Below are 21,761 nucleotides of genomic sequence, written 5' to 3'. Positions count from 1 at the left end.
AAGCAGAAAGGCCTCACCACAGCAGCCACGGAAGAGTCATCCTGTCCTGTGCTGCAGTGAATTCAGCTGATGTGGTAGTTTCATTCAAGTGCCGCACACTGAAGGATTGGAGTGAAAGGGCAGTCACTAGCGCAGAAAATGCATAAATTACCAGAAGACAACATCTGATAAGCTGGTGGTTGGATGAACAGATGAGAACATGTGCCACATGCCATCAACATGTCAGGGTCTCTGAGTGCTGCCTCTGAATCCTGCAAAAAGGTGGCATGTATTGCTTGCTCAGCTTTTGAGTGAGGCAGTCCAAATAATCGCAGGATATTGGAGCCGGTACAACCCTCGAGGCCACTGTTCGTGCGCCATATAAGTTTCTCACGTGGCTGGTTGCGCAGGAAACTTTGACTCAGTGCCGGCGGCTGGAATTCTACAGGGCCGAAGGGCTCCTCCTTCAGCGAAGGTCTTGATGCAACTGGCTGGATGACACTCTCTTTAATAGTTTCGAGGAAGAGCTCATCTGGAGAAAAATCTTTGCCGGAAGGAAAGGATAGGTGCCCGTTGACTAGCTCTGCGCTATCCACCCGGCGGCACTCGATTGCCATTATCGGAGCGAATGTGCCGAACTCCAATGTAATAGGACACCCGCACTTTCCACAGCTTAAATCTGCACCTAATGGGACGGCTTCCGAGGTCAGCAAAGTCACTGAGGCCCTGCACAAGCCACATACGGCCTTTGTCAAGGCTCCAGATGCCTCAGCAAGGCCGGCCTCAGGCCTGAAAGAAGCATGCGTTGCTTTGACCTTCAACTCCAGCTCGGCTCTTTTCTGCTGCTCAGAGCCTCTCAGTGCAAGACGACGAAGTTCCTGGCATGCTGCAGCTGCTGTCTGCACCCACAGGTAAAAATTGCAACAGCAAACAGGAATTTCTCAGTCTTCGTAGTCATTTTACTCTTGTTGACGGCTTCTAAGAAACAAAGCTCCGAGTCACTGAGTTGTTTACGAGACACAATGATGTATGACATGGCTGCTTAGGATATGCATTCATACTTCATCCTGCTTTGGCCCTAAGTTTACGTGATATTCAACGACGAACCTCAAAGTCATGTAACTGAAGCGCTGCCTCCGTCATGAGGCGCAACACAAGAAATGTCCTAATACCTTTTACACGGCGATAAATTCGGATCCCACAAAGGTTTAGCTTCGTCCGCACTGCATCTGTATCAAGAGCATCATGAGCATCACGCCACCACTGTGGCAAACGCCAATTTGGCAGACTCCCTAATCCAGATTTCCATCGTTTTGCCCCTTCTAAAATCAACTTTGGCTGTTTGCTTTCTGTAGAAGGTGCAAAGTAGCATGCCGTTGTCTTTTCAAGCTGCTTCACGCAAGCAGCCTGCCCTAATGGCGCTAGTGCATGCGACCATAAAAAAATGCAGGCCCTTAAGACGGCATGCGCTGGCATTTTAGCTTTTGGCAGTACAGAGGAAGCCTGGCACATCAGCACGAAATAGACACCATAAACCTCTGAGAGACGCCTGAAGTAACACGTAAGGAAGCGTGAGACACATGCAGGCAAACCCCAAGGGCCTGCTGTAGTACTGTTTAGAGACTGATGAGCCGTGGTTGCTCCCTCATAGTCAGTCAAACTCAATGGGTGATGTGGCCCCTCTCTACTGGAATCAGCCAGGTTGGCAAAAGCAGTAGCTAGTGCCCAACTCCGCTCTGCTGCCTGGGCAAAAAATTTTTGAGATACAGCGCCTTCTAGTAAAGAGCTCTGCACTCTCAGTGCCAAATGTTCTTTTCCCGCTCGTCGAAATACGCTAATGGCCAGCTCTGGCTCGTCTTGACGGATAAGTTCATGACCCCATGGTAAAAGCACTTGTTGAAGAAGGCTTGGATCCTACAGCAACTCACGTTAGTGGCAAACGATAATGCGCCAACAACTTTCCAAGCCACATGAATGCAACATTTCCAATCATCGTGTCGTGCATTCAAGTGCAAGGGCCCTCCAGCTTGTCAATAGCCACAATGGTGTATTCGTTCACTAATCTGAAATGCACTTGCCTTTGTAAAGCATCAAAGCCTGCACACACACCACTGACCTGCTCTGCTCGAGACACGGCTTCATCCCACCGTCCAGCCTGCATTAGGACTCTTAGATACCCTACTGTGTCTCCTAGAGCCAGCATAGCCTCCTGGGCTAAGTTCATTTGGCCGCTCTCTTCAAAGATACAAGCAACAAGGCGCAGAGTCACAGAAGCTTCGTAGTCCTCAGGGTATTCCCCGCTGCCATCCAGCGTTCGCCTGTGCGCTTGCAGCTTTGGCTGCCCATATTCCGCACGCAGCTGTGCAATTTGTTGCGCTTTGCATCTCCTCATGACTTCGGCCAGGCTGCGAATCTCGCCTAGCTTCGCATAAATTCTGCAGGCTCGCTCCAGTTGCCCTGTGGCAAGGTATAATGCTGCAGCCTCCCTCAATTCGTGGTGGACCACTGGCTCATTCTGTTCTTTCTGAAAGCATGTACGCCAACACTGTTGGCAAGTTAGCGCAGATACCTTCAAAGTTTATGATACAGCAGTGAGATATGAGTTATGCTTTTATAGACGCAGCACATTGCGCAGGTCGGAGGCCCCACAGAGCTTAACGCAACGCTACATGCATCACCTGGCTTAGAGAGGCAACTGGAAGGTCAGGCAGTGAAGCTTGCTCTATGTTTCCTCCCGCAGTCTCCTCTGGCGTCGCGGACGAGTCTGTTGCTGCTTTCATCTGTTTCCCTGAATCTGACGCTTCTGTTTTGAACTGTGCAGCGAGTTTATCCCAGAGCCGTGCATCCCCCCACCTGAAGTTTGGTCCCCCACACCAAAATTCACGCATCATACAAAACGCATCATACACAGGGGCATACTGCACGGCAACCAATATGGACACTCTACCTGTCAGCTGCCTCCCAGGTCTATTCACGATATACGCGTACCTTCGCAGGTCTGCAAACATCTCTGACGCTCTTTGGGGAAAGCCAGCTGCTGCCCATTCGTCTGCGGCAGCTGCGAAGTTCTGGACAAATGCGTTGGCATACGCCCTGCACATATGCTGGTGGGCCTCTTTACTCACTTTTAACGATTGTAGCTCCGATTCCACGTGATTTATTAAGCATATAGCCCTCAAGTCATTTTGGTGCTGAAACGCTTTGCGTGCAAGTTGGAGGTCCCCTATCAGCATGCATTGGAGCCCTAACTGCTTCCATTCGTCCTGCGTTGCCCCCAGGCAGGCTACGTTATACGCTTTTCTGATGTAGCCTCTCCTTATGAGCTGTTGTACGGAAGCCGTATGATTAACCTTGATTCGCAGCATTTCTCGGCAGTGCAGGCAAAATGTGAATGACCCCAAAAATCCAACCACGATCCCATGACAAGTCTGTTGGCATGTCTCAGCAGGTCCTGCACAGGAAGGAACTAGATGTCGGATGAATAGACAAAAATCCAGCAGCTAAAAGATCAGCACCGCTGCTACCTTGGTGCGCTTCAGAATGACATACTCATGCTATGCCCTGTCGAGTCCTGTCCGGTTTACCTGCTTTTATAAATAGAGTTTTCCGGCCAGTGAAAGCCAATAAATCATCGACGGAAAGGTGGTAGGCAACTGAAGTACAATCTTGTTGAGAGTACACGCTTTTTTTACTACGCAGGTCGTAAATGTAGAGCTCCTTTTCTTCATCGACAATAGCAAGTCTATTGCGCTCGGCGGAGACGTCCATGCAAACAATCCCAACACGATGCTGCAGCAGAGGTAGTGGAAGCCCCTGATGCGCGAACACATAGAGCGCCTCTCCATTTTTAAGGCCGACGAGCAGCGTCTCTGCCCCAGGAGGACCCCCAAGCACCCTAACGTAGCGAACGGGAGCTCTCAGCGTCCATTGTTTTCCTTCTCTTCCTGCACAAATTGTATCGATGAGCGTGCAGGAGTCCCGTGTTTCCGCAGCTAGCTAGAAAAATAATGTGAACATTCGGGGTTTTAAGCATCACAGTGTCGGCAGCCAACCCATATATGAAACATGGCCTGACCGCAACCCATTTTATCTGATAGCACTACCGCAATTTTTTCAAGGAACGAAACTTTCCTGTCAGCTCATGAAGTCTCAGAGTGTTTCCTGTACAGAGAACCACGGACTTCGCCGTTAGCAGCATAAGCGAACATTCAAAAGATCCGCGTAGGCGGTGGACTTCACGATGCTTCATAGCACCAGATGCCTCTGTAGAAAGCTCTGCGATGATGATGCATCCATCAAGTTGGACAGCAAGAAAACGTCTGTACACTGCAATCTTCAGGACGAGCCCATCAAACCTGCAGACGTCCCAAACGTCGGCACTTAAAACCCTTGCATGTTATGAGAGCTGTCTCCTCGTTGTGTGCGCTTGAGTTGATTTCAACGTAAACTGTAGAGTATAAAAAAACGTATCTGACTGTTCTTGCGTTAAATATGCATGGAGCACTACCCTTGCGCGTGCGAACATATGCAAGTGCAATGCGCCCTTTTCCCGAAGTGGAGCACTCTGGAGAAGGATAAAATGGATTTTCTTGCCTACTGTATAGACAGAGTGTCGTCTGTTAGCAGATTGCGAACAGTGACCTCGCAAAGAGATGTCCGACGGGCATACACCTCACGATGAAGGCCATGGACAACTGGTAGCCTCAGTTGTGCAACACCAAGGTAGCCCTGTCGCGTGGTAAATACAATTCGCTGCCCCGATGGAGAAAAGCAACAAACTGTAGCCTCCAGCTTTTCTCCAGAAAAATCAACTGGCTGAAGGCACATGCCCATACAGTTCCATAGGGAGAGGCCCCCGTCAACTCCTACTAAAGCAAAGTACTCGCCTGCATCAGGCACTCGCACAAAGGGCATGGCCTACTGCTGCTTAAGCCCTCTCAAGCTGATGTGCTAAGCACTCTGCCGGCAAATTTTTGGACTCTTTAAGGCGACGCAAGGCGTGCGTCCAGAAGGCACTAAAAGCAGAAGGCGTCAAGAAGGTGCCGTGAAGGATTCAGTGGCTTTTGCCCGTAATCTGACGGCGCTTCGTCACACTAATCTCGCGCTATAGACGCATGCCACCCAGTGAACACCGCAGTGAGCGAATTGTCAGAGCTATTTCCACTAAAGCGTACCTCCTGGAGCAAATGCAACAGCCAGTGGGTCGTAGGCGAGCTGCGTTGAATTCACAGCTACTTTCGCATCGGCATCAAGGATCCAGACCCTTGGTTCGAAAGTGCATGCCACAATAATGTTATCCTGATATTTATTCCAGTTACGTGGCCGCCATGATACCGCCCACGCAGTCGCCCCCAACTGCTGCCTCCATACCTCTGAACCGTCGGGGTCTCGCACGACGACCACACCATTGTAGTGGCCTTGAACACAACGCACGGGTGTCAAATGCTAGGCCGCGACTTGAAAGACATTCCGGGGGAATTCTGACCTGGTGACAACACGTCAATGGCAAAGTTCCATTCGTTACTCAAGAAGCCTACGCTGACCTGATGCTAAGCGCTGCCCTTCGTCATCCCAAGATAAAGCGCAAATGCGGGAGCTAACTCTGATTCTGTTGCAACACTGGGTGCCACAGCCACTAGGACTGTAGTTAAGACCACTGCTGCCGCTGGTCAGTCCCAAGGTGGCAACAAATGCATTGGCGAGGCTGCTGGAAGCCCTGCTCCAATTTCTGCTGCTGCTACGGCTTATTCTCGGAAATTTAGATCCATCGAACGCCGGGTTGCTATCGAGCTGGTCTCCATCTTGTTTGTGCGACCCACTGGGACCCTCTTCGTGCCACAAGACAAGCTCTTCTGTGCTCCCACTGGCAAGATTCAGTGTTCGAGGATTAAATGCGAGCGCTTGCACGCTTCCTGAGTGCGTGAAATGCCTTAAAGGCTCCCCATTTGATGCCCATATTATTACTTGCTTGTCAGCTCCCCCTGATATTCGAAAAAAGATCCAGAAAGCTTAGTGGACAGTCTACTCCCCAACTTATTGATAACAGTGTGATCGTCCCTACCAAAATTAAGTTCAGCCTGCTTGTGGGCGGCTCTACACAAGCCTCTATTTTGGGTCTCAATCAGTCTAACTAGGAGTGTGTAATGCTTTCCTAACCTGAAGCGAATTGTTCGCCATTACAGGCAAACGCAACAGTGTTCACGTTCCCCTTATGGCCAGCAAGCGTATGAAGTGTATCCCCCGATTCAGCATCCACAAGAAGCACGCAACATCCCACTCCTAAGACAAGCCTAGAGCTGTCAGGGCTGCAGGCAATACTCCATAGTATAATCCCTGCATCGTCTCCTCGAGCGGCCCGCTGTCGCCAGATAATTGTTCCCTCCATAGGCGGATATCTGGGGAAGGGCGGCTAAAATCTAAGCTTCAACAGTCAGACGAAATTTCAAGAGATTGTTGAGGCACACTGAAGACTCTGCCATAGGCAGTCCCCTCTTCTGACTGTGACGCAGGGCTCGTTCGAATGAGCCGAGCCGTGGCAACCGCTGCTTTAGCGAAATAGGCGTAAAAATTGGTGAACAAATCATTACTCGTAGTCTGTCTATGCTTTTGTAGAGCTGCTGAGTGCTTTCTAGCTGCACAGCTGTATAAGGTGATGTCGCGCCAGAGGCCATGGCCGATTCTTCGGTCCTTCAAGCTCGAAAGAAGCGGAGCTTGCTATTGGATACCAGTTTACAAGTAGGACCACCACATGAACTGAATAAGTGGGCTAAACGTGTGCCAAATTTGGTGAATGTCACCAACCTACACCAGCAAAAAAGCTTGCCAACTGCCCCTTCCTGCAATTGAACCGACGCCATAAGTCAAGCTCGTCAGAGGGTCAACCTGGGCTCCTCCATTGTATGACTACAACAATGCACTGTGCGTTCTGTTCCAATGGCAACAAATGGCTTGCACGGAATTATGCGGAGATAGGCACCGCCCATTACCTGGTCAGTGCGCGCCGACTTATGGAACCTCTCTTTACGCAAGTTGCGGCATGGACAGGTGGCAGCTGTTGCTGCCCTACCAACTATACAGGCGTGAAGGAATTGGCTTGGTAAGCTGTTCGCTAGTAAGGTCACTTACAGGTATCCTGGCGTCTCACTTGCAGCGTGTGTGGTCACACGCAAGCACCTGCGTGGGAAAGGGAGCGAATAAAAGCGCCTCTTGACTAGAAAACCAGTACTGTTCAATTTGGAGCGGTGTATCATGGTGTTCTTTGAAACCTCTGAAGGGGAGTCTGCTGAGCGAACTGCAAAAGCGTTAAGCGGAGCACGCTGCATGTGGCACCTGCGGGGCTGGCAACTAGTCGAACTACTATGCTCGAGATCTCCCGAGCTATTTTGTGTAGTATCATGTGGTGTAGCTGTAAGCATATAAAATGACTACATGGCGAAGCCTCAATGCCCATAGCTACTTTCTCCTGTAGGTCGGTCTACAACGCCCTCAGCTGTCAGGCAATATTTCTCTTCCGAAGACCTCTGCGTGTTCAGTCGTGCACGAGCGAAGCTTGGAATTGTTGCCTGTACAGTAGGACGCCGCTGTAACTTGTCTCAAGGCGCCATGCTCCGGTGGTTTTTGGCGCAGCCAAGACGACGCCTTGCTTTTCCCGCACAGAGCAGTTGTCTGCACCTTTAGCCCTTAGCACTCTTGAAGTAAAGACCACGGTATGATAAGAAGAGCTTTGGAATGTAGAAAGCACTCGCCAAACTTCGGGCCCGACGTGCTGCGAGCGACTCCAGTCGGCGGCGGCTGTCGCAGAAGGTTATGCATTGGGTCTTTCAGCTCGCCATTACTATCAGGAAGGGCGGCCGCCGGGAGACGGGCTGATTCTTACACGGTGCAGCGCATTTGTCTGATTGTGACGCAATGGCGGGAGAGAAAGTTCGTGTCAAATGGGTGGTTAACTGCACGGGCGAGCCAGCGACATTTACCGGTGAGGACGCATAACCCATCCCTGTTTCTGTTCACAAAATCTGCTCGTCAGTTATACTAGCGCACAGAAAAGCTCTTGAAAGTAGAGGAAACGTCTGAAAAGCACTTCAATTTAAGGAAACGCAGTTGGGGATGATACGTTTTACAAGTGCCTCCTCAGAATCCTTGCTGGACGCAAATTCCACCATACGGGAAGTGAAGGATAACGTTTTTGCGGGAGAAATATCCAGAGGTATTTTATGGATGCTCAACATAGAGCGCATAAATTCATCTGGGAATCCTACGGTTCAGCGACTGTAGCAGCTCACACTTCTCTACATCTCAGGCGTTGAGTCCTTGACGTGGCGTGCGAGCTGGTATGCCTTGTAGGCCTTAGCGTGCGCGTTATTTTTTTGGGACGGGAGCTGGCAGACAGCGATTCTCTAGCTTCTCACCTCCGGGTGCCCGCGCGAGCAGCTGCGGCAGGATCTTGCGCAACCACAGCATCAGCGGACGCACAAAACTCCGCAGCAGTGACTCTCCATGCTGTTATTTCTAATCGCCCACCACATAGCAGAGGCAGCGGCGTTTCTGGTTGTACAAATGCTGGTACGTTGTGTAGCGGCCGCAATTGTGACTTATTTCTAGGATTCGCTATCCGGCAGCTTGAGTGGGAGATGCCAAGCACGATGATGCCCTATCTCCGGGGTACATGATGTGATGGAATCTGAACGCAGCCACATTTGTTTGCCCAAAAGGCTCCTAGCCTTCTTGGAATGCTTATTTGTGTGTCTTAGCAGGTGGAGGGCCTACAGAGGAAGGCGACTGGTCTGTCATCGTTCTAGGGGTAACTGTGTTCGTTATCTTGTGCGTATGCTGGTACCACCGCCTTGCGTTCCCAGCAGATTTCACACCATTCTCTTCCCTTTTGCTGGTACTCTTTACCGGCTTTTACGCTTTTACCGTCCGCGGCGTTGTCGTGCGCGTCTTCAAAGTTGCGTATGGGTGCCTCCGTCGTCCTTGGAGTGGAGCAGCGCAATCAGCAAGGCCGGATGCATCGGCATTGTCATTTCAGGAAGTCCCTCCACGTCCCTTGACGTGATCCTCATCGAAAGAAGGCAATTCCGCAGGAGCAAGGGACTACTGCCCCCAATAAGACGCAGTGACAGTGCTACGAGACCCGAGGAATTACGTTCCGCTCCGCAGCAGGAGACGGCAAGGTGCTCGGACTTTGCGCATCGTGCTGAGTCAAAGTCAGCTGGCTGGCACTTGTGCTTTCCGTCAGCCGCGCGATACATTTAGCGTATCTCATGTGATGCGCGCCACGCCAGGATATAAGCGTTTCTCGGATTGCTGCAGTATTGAATGCGGCGGACTGCGAGAGATGATAAATTTTCTGTGCAGTGCTACAGTGTAGACTGAAGTAAAGACGTACAGAATTAACAGTCAGCACGATGCCTGTGGCAACGTGGAAGCTGTGCCTCGACTGCCGTGTAACGCTGCACTACTAAGGCAAGGTGCAAATTGTATCCACGCTTTGCTGCCGTCGGCTGCGGCTAGGTACACAGTCGCCGGCATACTGCGGCCTAAGCAGTGCAGACGAGTTGAGATCCGTGTAGTCAAATGCTTGGGCACAAAGCACAGCCCTACAAGCGTCTCTGAGTGCAGCTGCGCCCAACATGGAATCAACAACCAGCCCTCACCCAGGAGCGTATGCAACGCAGGGCTGCACATCGGTATTCACGCCCAGCTGGCCCTGTTTTCCAAACCTGGGCTTTATTTCGTATTCCGGAAATTGCAGCCTATGTGGCTACGAGGTCTAAAGCCCAGCACGCATATGCCCGCCTCTTCGGGCGGTGGGTGGTGGCAAGCAAAGGCGCTGCAACCATGCCGGATTAGGTCTCCCATGTGGGCAAGCCCTTGCTGGCGCTTGAATGCTTTGCCCGTATGTAGTAGCACAACAAGACTGATCATCGTTGGTGAGCCCTTACGGCTACACTGAATGTAAATGCTCGATGTAGGCCTCGGACAGCACGTATCCGGCGCCGTTCTACCTGATACTCAGCCCTGCGAAACACAAAACGAGCAGTGCGACTGCGCTAAGGTACGGCGCTGTCGACGCAGACTGCTGCTGCCGCCGCACGCATGAGTCGTCAACACCCCCGCGACTTCAAGAGTAGCATCGCCATGCTTAACGTCTACTGTGGAATTCGCACAATATGCTTGGTGTTTGCTGTACGCTGCCTTACTGGATTGTCTGGACAAGTGTGAGAAACTCATCTATACGCGTGTTCCTCTCATCAGGGCTGAATACATCAAGTGCTTCGACCGCCTCCACCTCGGCCTCTAGCCGTACGCCTGCACTCTCATGTGGTTTTCCTCGTACCGACTTCTGCTGCACTGTCTCGAAAGACGCACCCGATGCGAACACTGGGCAACTTGCAGCTGAGCGAGCTGAAATGCTTGATGTGGCTTCGGGTACTGTTTCTTGACTGCAAACGTGCTTGCACACAAAAGTGGCATAAGAGACACATAACTCCAAAGATGTAGTAGAGTACGCGATATTTATTTGATGAAGACTTGGTTGTGCCCTTACGTAGCTATCACTGGTGAGGCTCCCAGGGCCATACAATTCTGCGTTTACGGATATACACATGCATAGCTTATGAGCATTATGTATGCAGCGCTAGGTCGACTGCGCACATGTGAAGCCTGTAAACGGATTTCAGAATCTGCAGTGTATGGCAGCATGCCCTACCGTCGCAGCTCTTTGATATTTCTCCGATAGAAATCAAAGAACATCCTTCTAGCCTGCCCGTCCAATTTGTTGCGACTGCTTGTCTTCGGTGTGTCCTTTGGCGACACTCGGTTGCTTTGCTGTAACGAGTATGAACCATCTGTGTGGCATCTCCGTAGCTCAGCAAGGCGTGGACGGCGTTGGATGAGGGCGATCGACGAGCCCGCAAGCTCCAGCGAACTGCGCCCTTGGCTGTCTTCTGCATCGATGCGGTCTGGCAGGGAGTGCGTCACTCGCTGACGCCTCTGGTATAGTCCACGTGTGGAATCCTTCCATACATCTGACTCCAGGCTGCCAGTAATAGAAGCAGGTTGGAGGCACGACGCAGAAAAAGACCCATCATCCAGTACTAATGGCGGCAGCAGCACTGCTTTGAGGGCACCGGCACTACTCGCCGTGCCCCTTTCTCGCGGGCCCACGGTAACGCTCTCAGTCGAGCCGTAATACTGTTCATTTACAGACGAGCTGCTGGGAGCAGGAAACAGTAGTCGACTTTGTAGTGGCCCTCCCTTTGCGCAGGCAGAATGTGCGGGGATTCCACGGGCTGTAGGCCCCGTGGATGAACGCGAGAACTGTATGCCCATCGTGGTGCTACAGAGATTGCATGCAGTGGTGAGGAGGGGCTTCTACCGTGCACCGAGAAGCCGCACAGTAATGGCTGACTGTAGCATCATAGACTCGATGCTCGCAGACAACACAGCTCAACACGAAATGGCAAGCAGATTTCCTGTTTCTGAAGACTTCAGCTGTGGCCTTGTAACCTCATACATCTCCCATTTCAATCCCTCCACGGAGCCTGCCAGCTTTGCCCGGCTGACCTACATCCGGAATTACTATGGGGAGTGCTTCATCTCTTCCATGAAATCAACGAATGGTGCTATAAACGCGAAAACTGAAAACACCAGCTGGTTTGAAGAGCATAAGAAGTGTGAATTTCTGGAAGGGCAAAGATGCAATGAAGAATGCTCAGCAGTGTTACGGCCATTCCGCGTGAAGCCGACGCCCACGGAATTCAGTGACCGGCAGCCAAATGCATGCTTCTCCATATTGTAGTCTTTCTGTGACAATCATTGATGTATCAGAAAATTTTCAGTGAGTTCGTGCAACCTGAGTGGATCAGTGTGCACTGAGGCATTCTTTTGTGTGGACCAGTGGTCATGCTATGCTGGAGCACAACTTGGCCGATGCCCATTCAAAGACTTTTGCACACGTTCCTTCATAAATTGACTTTTTAGAATTCACTTTTGTTAAGTGGTCCGGTGCGGTATTCGGTTCGATATGAGATAAGACTCAAGGGATCAGTGCATCAGTGCGTTGATCTGCATTGTAGTGTTCGAGTTGGTAGATGGGTTGCAGAGTTGAGCACAGTCCAGTGCTTTAAGTCCTAAAGAGGGGGATGAGCTTGCACCTAAGATGATATCAGGTTTCCACACAGCTGCCCAAATGAAATTGACGGTGCACCGGCAAAGCAGAAGAAGCACGCATGTGCTTCTTCTGCAACACGTGGGGTCTGGGAATATGCCCATCAATGGAACACTTCAGCAGCTTTTCTCCTCATAAAGGGCTGCTGGAAACTGCAGCAGCAGCATCCGCCAGTGAAAAACGAGCTGTGACCGAAAAGATGCATTAGCTTACACAGCCACAGCGAAAGAGGCCATTTGCTCTCGGATTCCCACAATGATACGTGATGTTCAACTCTCCACTGGCTTGCTGTCACTCGCTCTCCAAATAAAGCGTATGTCGACACTAGTTGACCCTAAGAGGTCCCAAGGGCTAATTCCTGTCCCACAGCAAGTTGTCTCAGCAGAACCTAGTAGAACCTTCGTAGCGCTGCTTCTGCCGAACCCTACAGGTGATGGTGACTCCTCTTATTTGAAGTACGAGGATATAGAAAGCAACATATGGGAAGCACCACAGTGTCTTCAGAGCAATAAAAGTAACCTGATTAGTTCCCGTCACTCTGTTTGGTAAACAGGACCTACCGCGTCCATTCGACATGCTAGTCTCACAAGCAAATAAGTACCGAGAAGCTTTTGGCTTTCCATCGGCAACTTGAATCATCCAGAAAATACACACAGCGGGAGGCAACTAAATAGACTAGGTAAAACAGTGCACACAGAAGCCTGAGTATCTCATGGCCTCCAGGAAGTTCGGGAAGCTTTCGCAGCAGAAATTCCGTGCTCACAAATATAACCAACATGGTCCAACAAAGTGTACATTTATGGCAGAAAAGGAGCGAAATGGATGTGGCAACTTTGCGCGCACCACAAGCTTGTTGGCAGGCCACCACAACAGTGCACGTGCCACACATAAGGACGACTGCCGAGCTGTCATCACTGCACAAATATCTTACACTGCATGGAACACAAAAGAGCAACTGCACAGCACATAGTGAATTGCCTTCATCCATTTTACGGCAAACAACAGCAATAGCTTCTGAGCTCTAAACACCTAAAAAAGAGGCCCTCTGGTTTCACGCGCTTCCAAGGTGAATTCCCTTGGGGTAAGCTTCGACACATCCTCGCTACTTCGTGTGTGTATGTGATATCGGTAGTACCACAGTACACGCACGCAAAAGCGTAGAACTGCGTAAGGAACTCCCTACCTCATCGCCATTATTGAACTGTAACTGGCTGCGGTCCGACGGTTTCTTCGCGCGGCGAAACCGACCGTTTCCCTCGTTTCGAACTGCCATTAGTCGTCGCCATTCGGTGCGCCTCGGCCCATTCTTCAAAGTCCTGAGGGACGGTTTTGCCGGTAGCCAGCATGTGGTCCTTGTACAGCGGCCACCCGCCTTCTTCGGCCAGTACTGTAAGCAGTGGACCTGGATGCTGACGGCGCCAAGCGAGCCACGCAATTGTAGGCTGTCGCGCTTGGATATACTCTGCGTATGTTTCTGGAATAGCTTTTTGGCCTGCAAAAGCAGCGCGGTAGAGACGCCACCCTAGTGGATCGCTTAGAATGGTGTAACGAGGACCTGGATGTAGCTTCTTCCACGCCAACCATTCTCGCAGCGCTTTCTTGCGAGCACCAACTGAGTTCTGCCATTCCTCGAATTGCTCACAAGGCGAACCGCTGGTTGCCTCCTTCATAGCACTGTACAGCTTCCATCCTTCTGGATCCTGCAGCACTTCCAACATAGGTCCCCTGTTATTTCTGCGCCACAGTGCCCATTTCATGCTTGCCTCCTGGCGTCGACGTTGTGGTGAGTCCATCCACTCTTCATAAGACAACGGCACAGAAGAGCCTCCCAGTTGAAGCTTCTTTACATACAAGTCCCAGCCTTCGTGGTCCTTAAGGACTTCTGCCAGGGGCCCTGGGTGACGCCTTCTCCATGACTTCCACGAGGTAGCGTGATTGCTGCGTGGTCTGGAGCCTGGTGTGCGCAGCCACTCCTCATAAGTGGCAGGAAACGCCTCATCCCGTACTTGCGCAATGGCCTGCCTCAGAGCAAATACCTCAATCCGGCGAGGGGCAGCGGACCGGGAAGAGGACCGCCACGTAGCCTGCGCATTTGCCAGTGACTCAGATGCTCCAGATTGCCATTCCTTGAACGTTGCCGGCAGAGACGTGCCGATAGCTTCTATGAAGCTGCAGAACAGTTTCCAGGCTGTTTCATCCGAGCCGAGCAACTGCATCAGCGGCTGCTGAGCCCGTTGCTCCCTAAACTGGACCCATTCTGTTGCTGCAACGATTGCGCGCTGCTGCGGCATCAGTAACCACTCTGCGTATGTGGCTGGTATCTCCACTCCCCTGGCACGCATGAGGGAGCAATAAAGCTTCCATCCCTCCGCGTCCTTCAACACAGTGACAGGGTTGCCATGGTGTTCCTCACGCCACGCCGACCATGCTTTGGTTGCCTGCTCTAGAGCCTTGAATCCCTCATATGTTTCAGGAAGAGGTCTTTTGGGCTTGCTCATGGCAGCTCTATATAATTCCCAGCCCACAGGGCTCTGCAACAGTTCTGTCAGGTTCGCAGAAGGCTGTGCACCAAGCCAAGACAGCCAAGCCTCCATGGCAGCGCTTTGTTGCTTACCCTTTTGTTGGCCCGCGTTGGTTGCTTTTCCCTTTGATGTGCCGCTGCTTTTTCGAGTTTCAGACTCGCTACCGCCGGCGAGTTTGTCTTTTTTACCTGCGCTGCGTTGCTGTTGTTGAAGCCTTGCCCAGTCTTTGTAGGTCTTCGGGATCTCATCCGTGACGCCATTTTTCTGCTGTTGCTGTTCCAAATCATTTCTGTACAGCTGCCAGCCCTTAGGGTCAGCGAGCACACGAACTAAAGGGCCCGGGTGTTCGGAGCGCCATGCATGCCAAGATGAGTTCGCCTTCCGGTCCCTCCACTCCTCGTATGTCGGGTCTGCGTACTTCCCTGATGACTCCAGCATGCGCTTGTATAGCTGGTAGCCTTCGGGGTCCGCCAACACCTTCCGGAGTGCACCAGGATGTGCCCTTCTCCACGTAGTCCAGGACTCCATCGCCATTGCTTTGATGGTGTTGGGGTCCCGGCACCATTCTTCATGTGTTTCAGGAAGCTTGGCATCTTGTGACGCGCGTTTCGCTTTGTACAGGGCCCACCCTTCCGGGTCTGCCAGCACTTCGGTCAGCGGACCTGGGTGCTGCCGGCGCCACTGTACCCACGACTCATATGCCGCGCTTCGCCGTTGGTCTTGGTGCTGTAGCCACTCTTCGTAAGTTGAAGCGATCGTGATACCTTTTTCTCGTTTCATCGCACAAAACAGCTCCCAGCCTTCGGGGTCTGATAACACTTCACGCAGTGGCTTTGGATGGCAGCGTTTCCACTCTACCCAGCGCTGAGTGCATTTAGTGCTTTCAAGCCATTCCTCGTAGGTGCTGATGTCGGACTTTGCTGTCCCGTTGTGCTGCAGCATTTCTCTGTAGAGACGCCATGCCTCTGGGTTCTTCAGAGCCTCCTCCAAAGGCATTCTGTGTTTTGAGCGCCAAGCACGCCATGCCCTTAGTGTAGCTGCTGCCTGTTCAGAGTTTCGCGGTTTGGATTCCGCCATTTTGGCCTCCACGTCCATCCTGTCAGTGAGCGTACTGCGTAATGCAGGCCTGACTCACAAAAAGAGCTGAACAGTCGCGGCAAGCGCCCTGTAAAACAACGATCTAAAATGTGCACACAGATACGGGTTGCTGTGATCAGTGGTGAAGCTTGTAACAACCGTAGCTACCACTGCCACGTCCAGGTATGATTGATGTTGTTCCTATAGGAGACACGATTCCTTTAATGAATTTTCAGAGCAACCCAAATATTTTTTAGCAACACAAAAAGATAATTTATCGGCAAGGAATCACGCAAGAAGCCCACGTGGTCGTGGCAAGCGTGTGGCATCCAGTCGGTGACCGGGGCAATGTACGAGTAGAACGACGCAAAAAGACGAGGTATTCAAGCTTAGAGGTGGGTCACACTGAAAACTCAAAGTAATCTCTCGGAAAATCAAGTCATATAAGGCCTGACAGCCACCAGACACCTCAGCTAGGTGGCCGACAAAAGACGCAGTGGCCACGGCTTAGCTGAGCGAGGCACTGAAGTTGGAAACAGAGAACTCCAGCACCGACGAGACTGAAATGTTTGCGTAAGCGGTAAACTCAAATATTTGGATGGCCTTCTGCCAATCACCTGACAGCCATTGCTTGCTGACAGCAGCTGCGTTTGGTAGTTGCAACTGACAGCCTGCCCTCGTCTAGGGGACGGTGGCAGTGGCCCCGCCTGCAGCAGCAGCGGCCAGAGGCATGCAGCAACGGCAACTGGAGGACAGACTTACACGGGAAAAGCTCATGCAATTAACCATTCATACGGTGTTAACTATGCGAATAAACTCACGTGGAGTGCACAATCATGAATTATCTAGCCGTTATGGTTTAGTTGTCACACAAGTGGGGTGGAAGGCCTATACGGGGCCACGGATGCTCATAGGCTCCACTCCAAATTTGAGCGTGACTTCCGCATTAGGTGGTGTCTGAACTACACGGGGATATCTAAACTATGCACACATAGGGAACATAATGGCTGCAGACAGCAAAGACTCGAAGCCCAAGCTAACCGTGCAGTGTTTCTGAGAGGGGGACTAGATTTGGAGTAGCGCTGCGCTACTGTCCTTCATGCATGGAAGCAATGTGCGCAGATTTGGAAACAGTTTTGAAAAGTGGTCAGTGGTATGCTGGTGTTCCTTGTGCGATCAATGCCGTGATTTGATGAGCAGAGGAATGCATATTGTATCGGATATTCTTAAGACGTACCGTTGTAAGTAGTGCTCCGCTGCGAATTCACCTTAATTATTTAAAAAAGTGCTTTTTCTGAAGAATCCATCTTGGTGTGTACTCAGTGTCGTAGTTTCTAACTCCACACAGGGGTCCAGTTAAATGCCTTAACTGCTCCCTCTACGTTGCTGTCACACACACGAGTGGCTTCCTTGGAATACCGCTGGAGAGCCTGGTCTTCAAGTATTTCATGAGCGCAATAGATTGCCTAATGAATAATCAGGCACTTTACTTGTGGCACGAAGTACTGCCTTTCTGGGTCATGTCGGGGAGATGACGCCCAAAGTGGTCATAGCACAGGCAACACGACCAGGGACCGTGCTGGCTTGTTGGGTGCCAATCACGCGTGTGAAGTAATTTTGTTTGTTTTAGTGAGGAGGCCTTTATGCCCTGGCACAGGATAGCCTGTGCACTGGGGTTGCAGAAACTCCTCATCACGCCAAATCTGAGCACGCAAACGGTGCACGTTACTACGTACACAAAATATTGCAGCATATGATATATTTCGTGGTTTGTTTATAGAAGCTTTAGCTCTTCTACCTATTGTTCATGAACTAGCGTATAGTCAATTCATTATTGCGGGACACAGAAAATATTCTGAGAGCCTACTCATGAAGTTTAGCTGCTTTAGGAAGAATTGTACTGCCGTTCCTGATGAGGCATAATGCCTTTCAACTCGCAACCCAACCACCCCATTATATTATTGTTTCTATAAGGTGGCTTACGTGCTTTCCAACAGCGATTCAGGCCTCAGGCCCCGCAAGAGCGTGCAGTGGTCATGCAGGACCCTCTAGGTTCCCCTGAAGAGCGCACAAAGCCCTCTGAGGATTCGTGACGCCTTCCATATTCGAATGCTGCATGCCATATATCATCCTTCGTATAATGCATGTAGCTCTGCTAGGCCCCTACGCACATCTCCTAAGCCTAGCAGTTTACGACAGCACTACCTCACCCCCTACAAAACTTGCATTTCATACATTATCAAGTCATGTTTTAGATATGGAAAAACTGAACGCCACTCCCGTTCGTCGCTAAATGTGAAGTGGCGTTGCTGCCCTCGTGTAGCGCGTAGCACCACAATACGGCGCAGAAATGGTCTTCTGGGTCTCAAATTCGCAGTATCTAGATTGAAGTTATAACCAGAAGTAATCACCATGCAGAGAAACTTGGTCGTTGGGCCTTTAGACCCAGTGTGCGTTGAAAGTAGGCCTGCGATTTGGGGCTGTCAACAGCAACTGGAGCTGGGTTGCTCACCACGCTCACGCAGGAAGAAGCAGACGCGTCGCTTCTGGGCTTGAGCCTGCAATTACGATATCTCGACATTTATAATGCATTAAATGCGTCTTTACTGCTCATTGTTAAGTATGAATAGACAAACGTAGAGTGACGGATGAATAGGCACGTAGGAACCAAATTATATTTAGCTAGCTGCATTCTTACGGCTGCTCCGGAGTCAACTTTCCTCGGACCCATCAGCAGAGTTCATGAACCTCTAGGTATGAGCTAGCCATGCACTAGCAGAAAGGGCCCGTGATATTTGCAGACGAGCAAGCAAGCAACAGAATCTCCTGCGTTTGCAAACCTAGTGGTGCAGGATAGCAGAGGGCCTCGATACCCCGAAAGCTTGTCTAAAAACACACTACGAAACCCTGCAAAGAGGTAGGCTAGGAATACAATCAGAAGAAGCTTCTCCACAAGTGGACCAGGCAAGGGAGACAGCGGGACTTGTGCGGGAGTTAATGCAGCGACACTGTTGAACTTCTTGCTGACTGTGTCATTCGCTGCCTTTGATTTCCCAAAGTGTTCATTTCCAACATAGTCGGCTCCTTAGCACTCCCCCTAAGCACTCATTGGCCAAACTTTTCTAGCAACTCTGTGAGCGCGCACAGAGTCACGTTAGGCGAACAAACGGTCGGTGACTCAACTGCAAAAAGAAGGCGTACACTGACTGCAAACGGTGTGGCGTCAAGTGAGAATCGGCAGCCACGTTTGGCTCAGCATCAAACACGTACCCGCGACCGCTAGATAAAATAAGCTCGTCCCGCATTATTGCAATCCCTTTAGTGCTTCAGCTTTCGGCCTTTTGCTCGTTCCCTCCCAAGAGGCCATTTGAGTCGCTTTTTCCGTGCACGTTTGAGTTTTTGTCTGCTTGGAGCTCCCGTCGCTACACCTCCTACGCTGCAATAGCCACAAAAGTACTGCAGACTGATGTATACCGCATCATAGCGTAAGCTTTATTTTCCCCAGGCTCCTCTGATTCTCGCTTCCGTGGTTTCGGTTTAGTTATCTTTCTCACCTTCTGGCTTCGTATGTCTGCTAACGCATTCACTGGTCCAGTGGCCAGTGCGCTTATCTTAGCGGCACGTGCCCTCCGCTGTTTTAACAAATCGTTTAAACAACTGCAACACACATTATCCATTCTGTTGCAGCTACAACAGTAACTCCTGCAACCGCATTCACTTGCCGTCGTAGCTCATGGGGTATTTCGAGTAGTCTCTTGGGCACCAACACTTTTTAAGGGACGATGCAGCGTTTCTCCCGTATACGACAGTAGCGATATCTTCCATCACCTGCGCACTAATGGAGACTGCAGCTTTGCCGAGACTCAATTTACGAAATATCCCACGGAATACAGCCACTATCACTGCAGAGCCTACGACTTTCTTTCAGGAGCCGAGTACTCAAATCCTTATTTTTAATGCTTAGCAAAGTACCAAAAAGGCACAGCGTTTAAGCGGTGTTAAATTTCAGCACTTCCCTCCTGACAGGGAGCACTACACCGTTAACCATTTCGGTGAACTACAGCAAATGCTCAAATGTAAATGCGTACCGCGCCAACTCTCCCTGCGTTATTCTTGTGCTGTATGTGCCCAGCAACAATGTGCAGCTTCTGTAATGTATTATCAACAGGAACCGGGTTATATCGACAACTGATTCACAGATCTTGGCGGCTTCTCACACTCCACGCACCAGAACGCGTGCGGAGTCTGCATAGGAAAGCCAACTGCGAACGGGCGCTGACTCCGCTCACGTGGCTAAGTAATAAACTTTCTTTGCGTATGCCCTTTTTATTTTGAGCAGTTATTGTACGATTTGTACGACTTCTTCTGGTCGCTGCACTATGGCTGCCCCTTGATCAGGCGAGGGGAAGGCCTTCACTAACTTAGCAGTGCCGCCAGCTATTTGGCGTAGTTTCGCTGTATGCTGCGGCAGAAAATTCTGAATCTGCTGACTTTTGTTATTGCACCATCCACAGACTACGGCATGCCCCGTACCCGGAGGGAGCACTGCCTCCGGTACTGCTCGTGAGCAGCTGTCCCAAGCATACGAACATTTCTATTTCACGCCCGATTCCCCTTGGACCATGAAATGCTTATCAGTTTTTCACTTCTCCCTGAACCCTGTCCCCGGTGAAAAGGCGTACCGGGAGGCTTGCGGCACCGTAGTCTATGCACGACAAAATTTTGCACGGAGGTGAAAGTGGTCTGCAGGCTAGTGCTGGTGCCACTGGGTGTTGGATCTCTGCAGCTCCTGTGGTGCGCCTTCACTGAAGGCCACTTCGAGAAGAAAATGACCTTAGCGGGCATATTTAATATGGCATGAAAATGCGTGGAACTGCGACTGGGCCTCCTCTATGGGGCTACCCGAGTAATGCAGATGCAGCCGAGAAGGTAAAACGGGTTGTCATGAGGCACGAGGCGCTTCTACTCTTGTGCTGCGGAAGACCACGCGGAACGGGTCCCAAAAGAAGTTATTTCCCCTAAACAACAGAAATTGAGCACAGAAAACAGAATTTTCTCTTATTTTCATGCCGACTCGTAGGTAAAGGCGTTCCTTCCCTTCTTCACAGTTTATCGTCGCTCGTCCCTTTTGCCCTACTAGGGGAGACTACTGCTGGAGCCTACCCCTTTCTTGTGATCGGCTTTTGAACCTTCCTTAGTTGTTCCGATGTATGTCATTGCTAATCGGAAAATCTCTGTTTAGGATGAGTACCAGCTAGTTTGCCACTTCTAGCAGAGTTCTCGAAACAATTATAGCGGCGTTCAGCAATTGTTTTCATTGCAGAGCGCACTACAACAGAATGCTCTGGAAATTTTATCATAGCAGATGGTACAGAATATTGCAGTCGCTGCTCTTTTCTGCAGACGCCCATCATGGGAATATGGCCGATCATCCATCCCCAATGGAATCCTAGCTAGCACTGAAATATATTACGAAACAATGCTGTGAAATGCTGTGTTACATTGTACGTAGATACTACAGGCTATTATTTATCTTAAGGAAATTAATACAGGTGTACTGGCTGACGTAATCCACTCATCCACGACTCTGCTGGGGCTGCTGTTTATCCAGTCAGTCACGGATCGACGCGTACGCAGGGCTTTTGAGCATGCATTTTGTGCTTTTTTGTCAGGCCAGGCATATGCTGTTCATCTTTTCAGACACATTTTTTGTACCTATATCGATTTCGACATCCTGGATGGCGTCACGTTAAGAGGGTGATGTCAAGTCGATTCAAAGGGGTCAAGCCACGACAGTGTCTACTAAACTGCTTTGATGTCACTGCTTCTGCCCTTAAGCTCGCGCTTTTTTCCCCGTAATGACGGCTTGGCTATGTTGTGAGGACTAGCGAGCATTTATTGACTTGAGTGTGACCACACCAGCAAGTGCGCTAGGGGGCATTTGGTCCTCAAGGTTCTTGCCCTGACTACCCTTGGTAGCGGCTCGCTATGCTACGGTTGCACTTGAGCCA

The 21,761-nt window shown here is 50.7% G+C and overlaps 4 protein-coding genes across 4 annotated transcripts; 1 reads left to right on the top strand and 3 right to left on the bottom strand.

Annotated features, from left to right (window-relative positions):
- Positions 1-80: 80 nt before the first annotated feature.
- ENH_00038340 (WD-repeat protein, putative) lies at positions 81-4,893 on the bottom strand (the record flags this gene model as incomplete). Its single annotated transcript, XM_013580495.1, has 7 exons — positions 81-878; positions 1,087-1,893; positions 2,096-2,503; positions 2,676-3,430; positions 3,564-3,919; positions 4,161-4,334; positions 4,577-4,893. 7 exons carry the CDS (start codon positions 4,891-4,893, stop codon positions 81-83), a joined length of 3,615 nt encoding a protein of 1,204 aa, XP_013435949.1.
- Positions 4,894-7,887: 2,994 nt separating this feature from the next.
- ENH_00038330 (hypothetical protein, conserved) lies at positions 7,888-9,034 on the top strand (the record flags this gene model as incomplete). The annotated part of the gene is made up of 4 exons (XM_013580494.1): positions 7,888-7,954; positions 8,114-8,185; positions 8,323-8,541; positions 8,733-9,034. The coding sequence occupies 4 exons, from the start codon at positions 7,888-7,890 to the stop codon at positions 9,032-9,034; spliced, it is 660 nt and encodes a 219-aa protein (XP_013435948.1).
- Positions 9,035-9,902: 868 nt separating this feature from the next.
- On the bottom strand, positions 9,903-11,313 carry ENH_00038320 (hypothetical protein, conserved; the record flags this gene model as incomplete). Its single annotated transcript, XM_013580493.1, has 3 exons — positions 9,903-9,999; positions 10,182-10,424; positions 10,691-11,313. The coding sequence occupies 3 exons, from the start codon at positions 11,311-11,313 to the stop codon at positions 9,903-9,905; spliced, it is 963 nt and encodes a 320-aa protein (XP_013435947.1).
- Positions 11,314-13,344: 2,031 nt separating this feature from the next.
- On the bottom strand, positions 13,345-15,750 carry ENH_00038310 (p97 protein, putative; the record flags this gene model as incomplete). The annotated part of the gene is made up of 1 exon (XM_013580492.1): positions 13,345-15,750. One exon carries the CDS (start codon positions 15,748-15,750, stop codon positions 13,345-13,347), a length of 2,406 nt encoding a protein of 801 aa, XP_013435946.1.
- Between the last annotated feature and the right edge of the window lie 6,011 nt (positions 15,751-21,761).

This window comes from Eimeria necatrix, genomic scaffold (assembly GCF_000499385.1).
Source record: "Eimeria necatrix Houghton genomic scaffold, Enh_scaff27, whole genome shotgun sequence".
Taxonomy (NCBI): domain Eukaryota; phylum Apicomplexa; class Conoidasida; order Eucoccidiorida; family Eimeriidae; genus Eimeria; species Eimeria necatrix.
The sequence above is the reverse complement of the archived record's forward strand: the minus strand, read 5'-3'. Positions and strand labels throughout refer to the sequence as shown.